The 13,155-nt window shown below is 40.4% G+C and overlaps 1 protein-coding gene across 1 annotated transcript in view; it reads left to right on the top strand.

Moving 5' to 3' along the window:
- The window catches only part of OSTF1 (osteoclast stimulating factor 1), a 32,107-nt gene extending 20,956 nt beyond the window's left edge, over window positions 1-11,151 (top strand). The window contains exons 4-10 of the mRNA XM_038402495.2: window positions 89-152; window positions 4,187-4,240; window positions 4,828-4,935; window positions 5,462-5,511; window positions 5,630-5,708; window positions 6,186-6,284; window positions 10,110-11,151. Coding sequence (XP_038258423.1) covers window positions 89-152; window positions 4,187-4,240; window positions 4,828-4,935; window positions 5,462-5,511; window positions 5,630-5,708; window positions 6,186-6,284; window positions 10,110-10,168 — 513 coding nt within the window. The 3' untranslated portion in view covers window positions 10,169-11,151. The remainder of the gene's footprint in view (window positions 1-88; window positions 153-4,186; window positions 4,241-4,827; window positions 4,936-5,461; window positions 5,512-5,629; window positions 5,709-6,185; window positions 6,285-10,109) is intronic.
- Window positions 11,152-13,155: the final 2,004 nt, after the last annotated feature.

Raw genomic sequence — 13,155 nt, 5'->3', positions numbered from 1 at the left:
TTATTTCAGCAGTTGTGTCACATGTAAACTGACTAAGTTTAAAATGCAATAGACTGTTTTTTAATTTTTTTTCCCCCTTCCCTTCCAGAGTGACACAAATTGGTGGAAGGGAACCTGCAAAGGCAGGACTGGACTTATTCCAAGCAACTACGGTAAAGTTTAGAATTTATTTTTCTCTTTGTTTACATATCACAAAGTAGAAACTACTAGATATGATTTTTTTTTTTGGACACTGGTAACAGCGCCGCAGTTAAGGGTCCAGTATCAAAGTACATCAGAATACTTTATCAGCATTTCTCAAGTACCTGTCACCACCATAGGTATACATTGTATATAGGTTATAAAATAAAACAAACAAAAACAAAACCAAACCTGTGGGACTGTCCAGACATGCAGGCACTGTTTTGTCCTACTTCTTCCTTTAACTATCGGTTTCCCACTCTGGTATGCTCTCAAGTTTTGTCGTGGTTCTTTGGGAAATGCTTTGACTAAGGAGTGATCTTAAAAACTAAACATAGTGATGGTAGGACTGACTATTCTAGATATCTTTCTTTGTGGAGGAGTTTGAAAGGTTACTGCTGGCTCACCTTGGAACCCCTTCAGTCTATACATGTCTGTCAAAGGGCATCCCTGCCCTATAGCACCTCCTTCTGGCCAAGAGGCTTTTAGAGGCCTGCCTGAGTTTCCCCTTAACTCAGGCTCCCTTAGTCTACTCCAGTGGCTCTCAACCTTTCCAGACTATTGTACCTCTTTCAGGAGTCTGATTTGTCTTGCGTACCCTCAGGTTTCATCTCACTTAACAACTACTTGCTTACAAAATCAGATATAAGAATACAGAAGTGTCACAGCACACTATTATTGAACAATTGCTTACTTTCTCAGTTACCATATAATTATAAAATAAAGCAATTGGAAATTAAATATTGTACTTACATTTCAGTGTATAGTACATAGAGCAGTGTAAATAAATCATGGTCTGTATGAAATTGTAGTTTGTACTGCCTTCACTAGAGCTTTTTCTGTAGCCTGTTGTTAAACTAGGGAAATATCTAGAGGAGTTGATGTACCCTGTATCCTTCCCCACTCTGAACTCTGGGGTACAGATGTGGAGACCTGCATGAAAAACCCCCTAAGCTTATTTTTACCAGCTTAGGTTAAAACTTCCCCAAGGTACAAACTATTTTACCTTTTGCCCCTGGATTTTATTGCTGCCACCACCAAGATCTAACAAATATATAACAGGGAAAGAGCCCGCTTGGAAACGTCTTTCCCCCCCAATCCTCCCAAACCCTACACCCCCTTTCCTGGGGAAGGCTTGATAAAAATCCTCACCAATTTGCATAGGTGAACACAGACCCAAACCCTGGATCTTAAGAACAATGAAAAAGCAATCAGGTTCTTAAAAGAAGAATTTTAATTGAAGTAAAAGAATCACCTCTGTAAAATCAGGATGGTAAATACCTTACAGGGTAATCAGATAGAAAACATAGAGAACCCCTCTAGGCAAAACCTTAAGTTACAAAAAGACATAAAAACGGGAATATACATTCCATTCAGCACAACTTATTTTATCAGCCATTTAAACAAAACAGAATCTAACGTATATCTAACTAGATTGCTTATTAGCCCTTTACAGGAGTTTTGACCTACATTCCTGCTCTGGTCCTGGCAAAAGCAAAAACACAGACAGAGAGAACCCTTTCTTTTTCCCCCTGTTCCAGCTTTGAAAGTATCTTGTCTCCCCATTGGCCATTTTGGTCAGGTGCCAGAGAGGTTATCCTAGCTTCTTAACCCTTCACAGGTGAAAGGGTTTTTCCTCTGGCCAGGAGGGATTTAAAGGCGTTTACCCTTCCCTTTATATTTATGACATACACCCTGGAGACTTGTGTACCCCCAAGGATGCATGTACCTCTGGTTGAGAACCACTGGGCTACAGAGTTTAGATATTGCCTGGAGTTAGGCCTTCTCCCTGTTAACTCAGGGTCCTTCAGGAGCCTTCTTACTCCCTGCAGTGTCTGCAGGCATCTGACAACCCATCTGAAGCTGTCTCCTCCTTTGTAAAGTCCAGGTGCCTCCCCTTAAAGGCCAACTGGGCAGCAGAAAATCAGTCGAGGTGCACTGAATCCTGCTCCCTTTCTTGCAGGGTCAAGTCACTCTGTGACAGTATCTTTTAAATACATTGTGGTGGACAATCAACTGTTGTGGTGGCTCTGAGAAGATGTCTGAGATAGCATAAGCCTGTTACTTTAAAAAGAGATTTAAAAATCAATACCAGAATCTCTAGGTGGCTCTAATAATGAATACGGAGCTAATACAAATTGCAGAGTACCAGTGTATTGGGCTTCCTTTGCCTCTTTCTGCTTAGAAAATGGACCGCTGTTTTGTTTACCAGCAGTGACTTCTTTGTGAATGTCCTAATTAACCATAGGTAGAGTGAGCTGCAACAGTCCCGTGTCCTGGTGACAAATGAATGCCCTACTGCGATGGTGCTGACCAGTTCCTCAAAGTCTTTTCTTCTTCAGCTACCACCTGAGTTGCAGTCTCTGAGCTTGCCTGCCAGCTCAGGTCCCATTCAAAATCCAGCTGGAGGTGGTGCCCACCTTATAACTTTTATCCCAGTGGTTACATCATTCACCTCTCTGCCACGGGGCGGGGGGGGAAGGATTTGAACATGGGAAGCTCACACCTTTCCAGAGAGTGCTCAAACTACTGTGCTATGGGATATTCTAAGGTGGGGATCCCTCAGTCTCTCCTGCTGAAGCTGTTCCATGGTGCCTAACCCCATCCCTAAGCTACTTTGGGGCATAGTACATTGGCCTGAACCCTGATGTAAACTTAGTATGGATAAATGAGAGACAAATTGCAGGAGGTCCAATTCAGGGTATATGCCCTGATACAGCAAGCATGCCTATCCAATGATCTTGTGCTCCATCTGCTTGACCTGCAGAAGCACAAACTGAAAACCAATGTAAATTTGACAATATTGATAATAGGGAGATATTAAGTGCCATAATAATTCCATCATAAGGAATTGAGGAAAAAAATTGCCAATTGACAATAGTACAAAATAACAGGAAAAGAAATTCAGTCTTCTGAGAGAAGTACAATCCATATAGAATAAAAAGAAGAGTTCTCCTTCACATTGTATAGTGCTTTTAGTGTACTGTATAATTAAGCAATTCTGTTTGCAGAGTGGCTAAGATACAGTGATCAAATTCTGCTTTTCCCTCCATATATTAATTGTTTAACAGCATTTGTGTGCATAATCAAAGAATCTCGGATTTGCATTTTTGCTTTGTTCAGGATTAATCAAGTACTTCAACATATGAAACCGTGCAATTATAAACCACTGTTTGGGTGATATCATAAATGGAAAACTCAAAGAAGGTCTGGATAGCGCAGGGGATTTGACAATGGAATTAAAATCCTTTCATGTAAAGCAGGGACCCCTACCACCACATTCTTCAGAGTACTACTGACATGAATACCACTGACACGTCCCCAAAGTTGCCTAATGCTTGCACCTCAGTTTTTCCAAAGAGAATCATTCCATTTGCAAACCAACTCCCTGCTGCTCTGCTGTGGAGTTTCACTAGCTTTGCCATTTCCCACAGCAACAGCATAGGGCCCGGGAACACTAAACACACATGCTTCACCCTGGGCATCTGGACCTCACTCCTCATCACCTTCTGATCTTCACTAACACCAGTCAATGCTTTCCTCTCCATTCCAAGTCTTAGCGAGAAAGAACACTCACAGGAAATGTGAGCTTCAGAGTGCAGATCACTAGATGCCGGTGGTCAACCATTAGTCACTTCACAAGCTTACATTAGGCTAAGAAATACCATGTGTGAAATTCTGGCCCAGTTGAAGTTAGAGGTAATTTTGCCATAGATTTCCAACAGGGTCAGGATTTCATCCTGGGACCTCTAGCTTCCACAGCCTCTTTTGAATTGAGCTCATGTGCACAGGAAGTAGAACAGTCTCAGTGACTAACCCATCATTCTTGAACCCACTTTCACAAGAGACAGGAAGACCACTAACCTCAGCACCATCAGAACAAAATGCAAATTCTACTTCTGTACACTAGCCTCTCGGACTTAATTATCAAGAGTCTGAAAAAAATAAAATACAATAATCTTTACTATGAGAAACTTATCAGAATTTATTGGGTGTCTCATTTCAGTGGCTGAACAAGCTGAGTCCATTGATAACCCATTGCATGAAGCTGCCAAAAGAGGTGGGTGTGGGTGTGTGGTTTGGACTATGATACCCTGGATTTCTCATTTAGAGAATTTTAAATTTTGTAATGCCAAAAGAAGTCTGTGTGTGGTTTGTGTATGTATGCACATGTGTGCCAACAAAGACATTCTATTTGAATTTTAAAGACAGAATGTGCTGCATATTTTGGCTGGCTAACCTGAATATTTTGAATACATCTAAATTCTGCAGCATTGAGTAGCAGAGTAAAATAAAAAAGGGGGTAGGGGGAAGGGCAGGGAATTTACCAGATTGCAAATGATGCAATATATAATGTGTTTGTCCTATTCCATTACTGATTAGCTTTTAAGGTGGGAAAAAACTGTCCTCTGAACAAGACGTTTAATGGTAGTTGGACTATTTTTCCCCCTCCATAACCTGTAGCAATAACTATTACTGCCAAACATGGTTTCTAATGAATTGCTAAACAAAAACTAAGTTCTAATGCAACATAGCATTCATACAGAACTAAATGCCCTTAGTGGTTCTGCTACTCAATTCTTCCAACAAAGTCTCTATTAAAAACAGTGATTTGAAAAAACAAACAGGTTTTTCTATTTGTTTCAGGAAACGTGAGCTGGTTGAGAGAGTGCTTAGATAACCAAGTTGGTGTCAATGGTTTAGACAAAGCTGGAAGCACAGCTCTGTACTGGGCTTGCCATGGTGGGCACAAAGGTACAGTATAGCACTCAATCAACTCAACTGATTATGTTCTAGTTTTTTCTATTTGCTGGGCTAATGGACCACTTACTACTTAATCTGCTGTAATCAGTAACAAAGTCTATACGCTTATGTAATTCAGGTTAGCAAAAAATAAATAAATAAAAATAAAAGCCAGCAGAGAAGGGCTCAGATATGTCAAATGTAATGCATTTAAAAAAAAAAAATCTTTAAATCCTTTTACTTTAAAAGCAGACATTCTTAATCACAGTCTGATTATAAAAAATGAGAGACGAAATGCAGACTGCTGAGGGGAAGAGTAAAAAAAAAAATGGTCACTGAGGTTTACATTAATGTTTCACTTCTATATCTATTTGTAGTGCTTGCTCAGCAGTCTTCACAAGCTTTAATGACATGGATTTTCTCTGATTGGATTTATATCCTTTCTCTGCAATCCTGACTTCAATGCTGTAATTGGAATATAAGAAAGCAAGTTTTGATTTCATCAAGTTTTCTTTTCCTTTCCCTTCATTTTATGTAGATATAGTGGAAGTGTTATTTACTCAGCCAAGTGTAGAACTAAATCAACAGGTAGGAAATTTATCCTGTTTATTCAGACATTTACAGTGCTGTTATTGTTAATTCTTAGTGCAGGTGGATTATTTTTTGCTGTGTTTTAATCCTGTTGCTTTTCCCTGTAACTCCACAGAACAAATTGGGAGACACAGCTTTGCATGCTGCTGCTTGGAAGGGTTATGCAGATATTGTAGAGATGCTACTGGCAAAGGGTAAAGATCTTCACCAAGATTTTAATACTGTGTGTGTGGCCAATCTGCTTCCTGTGTGTAAATCACTGCTGAGTTTGTAATTTGCATATTTTATCAATTTGTTTTCTATAATCTGGTTATGGGTCCTACCTAGCCCAGCGTATATTTGTAAACCATGCAAACCCTGGAAGTTGTCTGTGCAACAGACTGACCCATCCAGGGTAAAATTTCACTCTGCTGTGGAAGACAAACATAGGTACCTCAACCCAGTAAAGCAGCAAGGGAGCTCCACAGCTCCTAAGTAGGAGCCTGATCCTAAGCCCACTGGGTATCTTTCTATTGACTTTGGATAAACCCCTAGATGAGCTGTCCATTTCCCTTTCCCATTGGTCATGCTGACCAAGCTACTTGTGTGAGAAGGGATTTCATTTTACTGTTACTGAAGGTTTTGCTAGGGCAGTATTTTTGGACATAATTTTGGACATTTTTTTTTTTAAGGGGCAAGAACAGATTTAAGAAACAATGAGAAGAAATTGGCTCTGGATATGGCTACCAATGCTGCCTGTGCTTCCCTGCTTAAAAAGAAACAAGGGAGAGGTATTGTTTGTTTCTCACTTCTTTGTTCAGTTGGAACCATGAGGAGCAGGGCTCTAACAGACCTAGAGTTCATCAGAGCAACTCCATTTTGATGAACCACAAGAAGCTGAGTTCTGATGAGCTTCCTAAGTCACCAGGAGGCTAGGGAGGTTCAGGAGCATGACTGTCCGGGAGGATCATGGGATTGGATAGGGAGAAAGGAGAGGCGTCCTGGTGGAGAGCAAAGGTGGGGGTCTCCTGTGAAAGCAGGGCATTCCTGGAGGATGAGCATGATGGGAGGGAGAAGCAGGCAAGAAAGGAGCTGCACTCTATGCTAGTGGTTCTCAACCCTTGGGGGGAGCACAAGCTGGTTTCAGGGTGTCCGCCAAGCATGGCTGATGTTAGTCTCGCTAGGGACCAGGGCAGAAAGCTGAAGCCCCACCATGCAGGACTGCAGCCCAGGGCCCTGAGCTCCAGCACCTGGGGCTGAAACTTGAGCAACTTAGTTTTGCAGTGCTCCTTGTGGTATGGGCCCCCAGGCAACTGCCCTGCTTCCTACCCCTTAATGTCAGCCATAGCTTTTCTATGGAGAAAAATAGTTGTGATACTGGTGGGCCGTGGAGTTTTTATAGAATTTTGTGGGGGCCTCAGAAAGAAAAAATATTCTCCCCCCTGCTCTATACTTCATGTGGTTAGCCATATGAAATGTTTTCATGCCTATTTCTCCCCCCACAGCTTATCCCAGAAGCAGAAACCACTCTTTCCCATCAACACCATCCCACTCCATTCTCCTCACATATTCCTTAGCCTCCTGCTGGCTTGAGAAAGGAAGTTGCACTCTATTGTTTGTCAGAATATAATCTTCTCACAACCCACCCATATCGCCACTTCCCTGACAGATTAACTTTTTAAACACAGATATAGATCTACATATACATACACACACTGATACAGGACAGTTTTAAAAAGCTTAAAGATGGTTGTTCAGGATCAGGGATGAGATAGGTGGACTGTGGGAGGAAGTAGAAGTGAGATGGGGAACCTGTATGGAGTGTTGATGGGGTGGAGAATGAGTTGAAAAGGAAATAGGACGAAGTATATCTTAATTCAAAGTTAGCAACAGTTTTGTTTGGGGGATAGTTTTATGGAAGTTTAACTAGGCAAGGAAGAGCTATTATAACCACCCTTAAATAATGTTAATGAAACATCTGACAAATCCTTAACCTTGAGTACTTTATGGAAGTAAGTTAGATGGTAGTAGCATAATATTCAATTTCCTGCAACATCAGAATCTCTGGTTTGTCAACTTAGGGTCAGAAAGAAACAGCTATAACAGAAGCCACACTGGTTTTTCCTAGGTTCCTATGCATTTTTCTAGTGTGAATTAATCTCCATTAGAAGTATTTTTTATCTTCCTCTTTCAGAATTCTGGGATTCAAGCCATCTGCTATTGAATCCTTCTCTGTTCTAAAGTCCCTATTAGTTACATTAATTTTTCCTTTTCCATCTCCAGAAAGCTAATCTTTATTTCTGGAATATTTCCTTCATTCCTTCTAAACAACTGAGAAACAAAAATCATGTAATTTTTCATCCATATCCACCTAATCTAGCACCATGTAATTTGTAATATTGTTTGCAGTTTTTATTTCAACATCAGCGTTTAACTTCTTGTTCACTTCTCTCCTTTAAATTGATCATCCATAATCTTCCCTCTTGTTAACAAGGTCACAGCTACACGTGTGCTTTTCTTGTTCCCTGAATTTCTCTGATTATTCATATTTGATTCTCTTCTTCCCTTCTTCTTATGTTTGTTTTTCAAATGCATCTGCATCTATTGAACTCCTTGCAATTTACATTTCAGTACTTCCTATGTACTATTTTAGGACTCTTCCTGTTTCTAGTATCAAACTATTCAAGTTTAGTTCTGCTTCCAGTATGTTCCCTGTAGCATGAATGTGGCATATTTATAGCTTCTGTGGTCTGCTTTACCTCATTTTACAATATTTTAATTTGTGCATGTTTTTAAAAATGTGTTTCTACTTAATGGCACTGCATTCAATTGATTTGTTCTTTCCATAAACCTTATTTTTAAAACATTAGGAACCCTCTTAGTTTGTTTACTTTTCAGAAGCTACTGTAGTAACATCAAATCATAAAAGTTGTGTTTAAAAGTTTGGAGGATTGGGGAGAGGAGAATATTTGAGAAATTCTGATGTTTGGAAAGTGTGATGCACTCCAGAATATTAAACTCAAGACATGATCTCTTCCCTAGAAAGTTTATATTGTAATTCAAGCAAACAAATACAGTTGGGGATAAGTATTCAAATATAAGGTTGCAAAGGGATATTAGAGATCCTTCATTGGAAGACTGTAGAAAAGGTAGATTTAAAGGAGATAAGTGGTTGGCAGAGAGCTGCAGAACGAAAGAAGATCCTGAGAAGAGGAAGCAATGAAGGGAATTAAAAAAAAAAAAGGAATGGGAAGAAGATAGGAGAGAAATGTGCTGAGCCTTTCTGAGAATGAGAAGTAGGAGGCTGACCTTGGTACAACAAAGGGTCTGGAAGGGCCATAGCCCTTTGATAGATAAAGCTGTGTGGATATTTTCACTTACAGCTGGGACTAAACCTTTATTTAGCAAGATGGTGTATATTCCCCATCTTTACTATTCTCACTCTTAAATATTAAATGGATTTTCTGAGATTTTAAAAACAAGTCTTTTTGGGCTCCCTTTAGCAAAACAATTCCCGAGATCAGAGTTTAAAATTGACATCTCAATTACTCCAAAATATAAGACATGGGCTGGCTTACTAAGATGCTTGTTTGTTTTTTGAATACTGCATAACTTTAGAATTTATCATCAAATATATTTTATTAACCAGTGTAGAACAGATTATGCATCAGTTATTTTTGATGAAGAATGGGTTGTAAACACAACTCTGCAGGACAAGTCATCTTTGAGGAAACAGACAGAAGCCGTAGTTGGTTAGGACTGCCTTCCATTCCTTCACTGGAAGAGATGTAAATGAGAACCTCCTTGCAGGGCTCATCTCCTATAGGAGGGGAACTCCTGTCCAACAAAAAAAGAATTCGCCTTCTATGCATCTCTTTAAGGAGCACAAGCCAGATGCTCTTCGCTTGACATTACTACATATCTGGATGAGGAGGACCACTTTCCCAGTGTCCACTGGTCGTATGCCCTCCCTCTCTGCTGTATCCAGTTTTCTACTTGCCATCCAGAAGCACAAGGATTAGATGTGTTTTATACATGCAGTTTTTGAAAGTATAAGTCCATGTCTAAAAACTAACACGTAGTCAATAAGAAGACGACCAGGTGGGGAAGAGAACAAGGGACAGTGAATGACAGGAGAAGAGACAGAAGATGTCTGCATGGGAGTTAAAGTAGAGGATGAAGACTGGCTTAGAGCCTTCGAAGTGAGCTAGGGAAACTTCTTCTAGTTCACCAATCATATATTCTGTGTTTAAAACTTTCCCATTAGAGAGGTTTAAATTGTGTCCAACTTTCTTCTGGTGTGCAAAGCTTTTCAGGCAGCCAGGCTCAGAACTGAGCAGCAGGCATGCCAGTGTCTCAACTGAACTTTCTCCAACAGACGTATGCAAAGTTTCATGTGTAGAAAAGGTAACCATTTGACCAGCTCCTGGCTAGCTCCTCACCTACAAATATCTTAAACCCTAAGAAATCCCCACCGCCCCAAAAAAAACCTCTTAATGTAGTGTTAGAGTTGCTCAAATGTGTTTGCCCACAGCACCACAAATTTAAACTATTAAAAGTTTTGTGTTTTATGCCTGATTCTGTCCTTGGCTAAAGTAGAATTGTTTTATTTTCAGATACAGTGCGGACATTAAGTAACGCAGAGGAATACCTCGATGATGAAGACTCCGATTAACTTCCTTCATAATGTCTTAAAAATGATAACCTCTATTGTCTGTCATTCCCAAATCGTATCTTTGCAATTGTAAAAAATATCTTCGAGTAATGAAGTCTTGCAATCTCTCACTATAACATGTAAACAGAGGTGACATCTCTTGCACAAGGAGACCCCACAAAGGCTAGGAAATGCCAAGTTTTAAATCAGAGTTCCCTTGAAATCATCAAGCTGGAGGTCGTATGCTGATCTCTCTTCCCCATCTTACTGTATGGGGAATGGACTTAGCCCTTTAAACATGCAGTTGTCCCAAGATATCCCTTCAGGTACCTAGTATTTCTAGAATACACTCCTGAATCCTAGCTGTCATCTTTGTCAGCATAGATGTTCTCCCACTGGCAGCACTCCCAAGAATCCTCTTGAGGTGTCTTTCTTATGTGTGGATAAGAACTTGCTTAAAATATAATGCTGGCAGGGTGAGCATTTTTTGACATGGGGAAACCCTGCTGGTAAGAGATGGGATAATGCATTGGTGAATGCATTATCTACCTCCACAGAGCAGGAAGAGACAATGTAAGTCTTCTTTTAATTTCCACCATATGAGAGTGGGGGTGTGGGGTAAAATGGCAGGGGAAGAGCTGCCCTGAGCAGTTTCTCGGTTTACTATTATGGGCCCAATCCTGAAATCCTTGGGCAAAATTGCCCCTGGAATCAGAGAATTTTGCCTTAGGAAGGATCTTGGACTCTGACTGGATCACTTTGCTGTTTGAATTGTATTGGTGTTGGAATCATTAGCATTGAAGTGAGGAGGGAATATTTTTCTGTTTATCCTGCCTAAGAATTTTACTGATCTTTCGCTTTTATTTTTAAAAAAGTGTTCTTGTTTTTCCTTTAAAGTACTTTACCTCAAGGCTTAAATGTTTTGGAAACTATATATATTATATTAAACCAAAAAAGTGTTGAGAAAATTGCCTAATCTGAATAAATCATTTAAAATACTTGAAGTTATGGTCTATTCCTATGAATTCAGTAGAGCTGGCAAAAGTAAGTTGAACCGCTACTTTTTAGCCTTCATGTGAAATTACTCTTTAAAAGCTTCCTTCAACTGGCATACCTTCCAAACAGCTGTACTCAAGGCACTAGACTGTGCTGAGGAGTTCTTGATAAATATGTTCTGTCATGAAGTTATAAATGGGATAAATATTTTGTTATGTGTATGTATTAGCAGCTTGAACAGTTCCAACACCACAATACATTTTAAAGCAAAAAACTTGGCAATTTGGCAAGTTCTTACCCTTTTGAAAAACAAGTTGGGAAGATGAATCCAAGAATTTCACAATTAACCTAGGTCATGACATGAACATGTCCACTTCTGTAAGAATGTTGGGTCATATTTCCTTTCAAGTGTAGAGGAAAAGATGGTGTTAGAACACTGGTTAAGTATGACTGAGAGAAATACTGTCCTGTTCCACACTATCTCTGGTTGTGGTTAACTGGCCATAGAGTTCACTGCAGCCAGATAACCTGTTAAGACACAGCAGCCCTGGTTTACAATGAGTGCTGAATCATATTTAACACTGAATTAGTCAACATGATGTGGGAGTAGGAGTTGCTTGCAATGATAACTCTGCTGGCTCTCTTCTTTTTTCCCTGAAGCAGGACTTCTCCAGCAGAACCTGTGTTTGGTCATCCCCCTGCAAGTTGCTCAATTGCAGCTAAAGAGGAGACACCATTTTAAGAAAAATCAGCTTTCACTCACATACCCATGAGATAAGCAGCTTCCTATCGGAGTAGGGGACTGGCTGTTCACCTCCAGGTCCCTCTGTAACACTTTCATGCAAAGCCACCATTAAGGGACATTTATGAGGTACTAGAGAGGGAGGAATGGTGACAGACATTAAGTTGAACTCAGAAGCCTAACTTTAAACTGCATTGATCAAGATTTTTATTTTAAGAAGGGAAATTTTAAAAAGTGCATGATTGTTTCAGGCAGCAGCTGATACCCTAACACTGTTTCTGGGATCAAAATAGTTACTAACTGTCCAAAAAAAGCTACATTTTTTCTTGAACAACCATCAACACATTTAATTGTCACAGCTGCTCAGTTCCACAAGACCCAGTGGTTTTCATTTGCAGCATTATGTGCAAGCAGTTTCTGGGGATCTTCAATCTGCAAGTCTGTCTTAGAGTTTTAGCTCTGAATGATTCAAAAACCAGAATAAAACTCTGGAAACGGGGAGAGGCAAAGTTCAGGGTGAAACCATGCAAAAGGTATCATGGCTTTCCTCCGAAACCACAATGCAGTACAGGCTTCCTGCACAATCTGGGAACTTCTGCAAAACTAGCTGGCTTCAGGCTTGTAAGAAAACTAGATTATTTGAAAAAAACCTCTGTGGCTCTGAATTAGACTCAAACATAGTGCTTTCTCTTGTGAGTAGGGTGACCAGATGTCCCGATTTTATAGGGACAATCCCATGGCCACAAAGGTACTTAGGCACCTGAGTTTAGGCACCACTGTGATCTGTAAAGCTTGCATCAAACCCTGTAGGCACTACATTCACTAAGTGCCTAAATTTTCAGGCTAGAAGTTCCCTGGATGCATAAACTTCTGCAGCCGAGCATGCACACTGCTGCCTCCCTCTGAGTGCCGAAGCATCTATCTCCCACCTAAGCCAGAGAGCAAACTGATGAATAGGAGGAAAATAAGTGTGTGCCTGCCTATCTCGTGTGGGATCCAGTCCAGTGGGTGAGCTCAGAGTTTGCCTACTGGATCACGTCCCATTCAAAATCTGGCCAGAGGTAGAGGTGCTACCTTCCAGATAACTTTTAGTCCAGTGATTAGAGCACTCACTTGGGATGTGGAAAAACCCAGGTTCAATTCTCTCTTCTGCCTGAGCGGGGGAAAAGATTTGAACTAGGATCTCCCATCTCTGAGGAGACTGTTCTAACAACTGAGCTACAACGTGTGCATCTAGGCAGGGTTTACCCATAAAGAGGGGTGTTTGCCT

Source organism: Dermochelys coriacea, chromosome 5, assembly GCF_009764565.3.
Source record: "Dermochelys coriacea isolate rDerCor1 chromosome 5, rDerCor1.pri.v4, whole genome shotgun sequence".
In the NCBI taxonomy this organism is placed as follows: domain Eukaryota; kingdom Metazoa; phylum Chordata; order Testudines; family Dermochelyidae; genus Dermochelys; species Dermochelys coriacea.
Note: the sequence above shows the minus strand (reverse complement) of the source record. Positions and strands in the feature narration are given on the sequence as shown.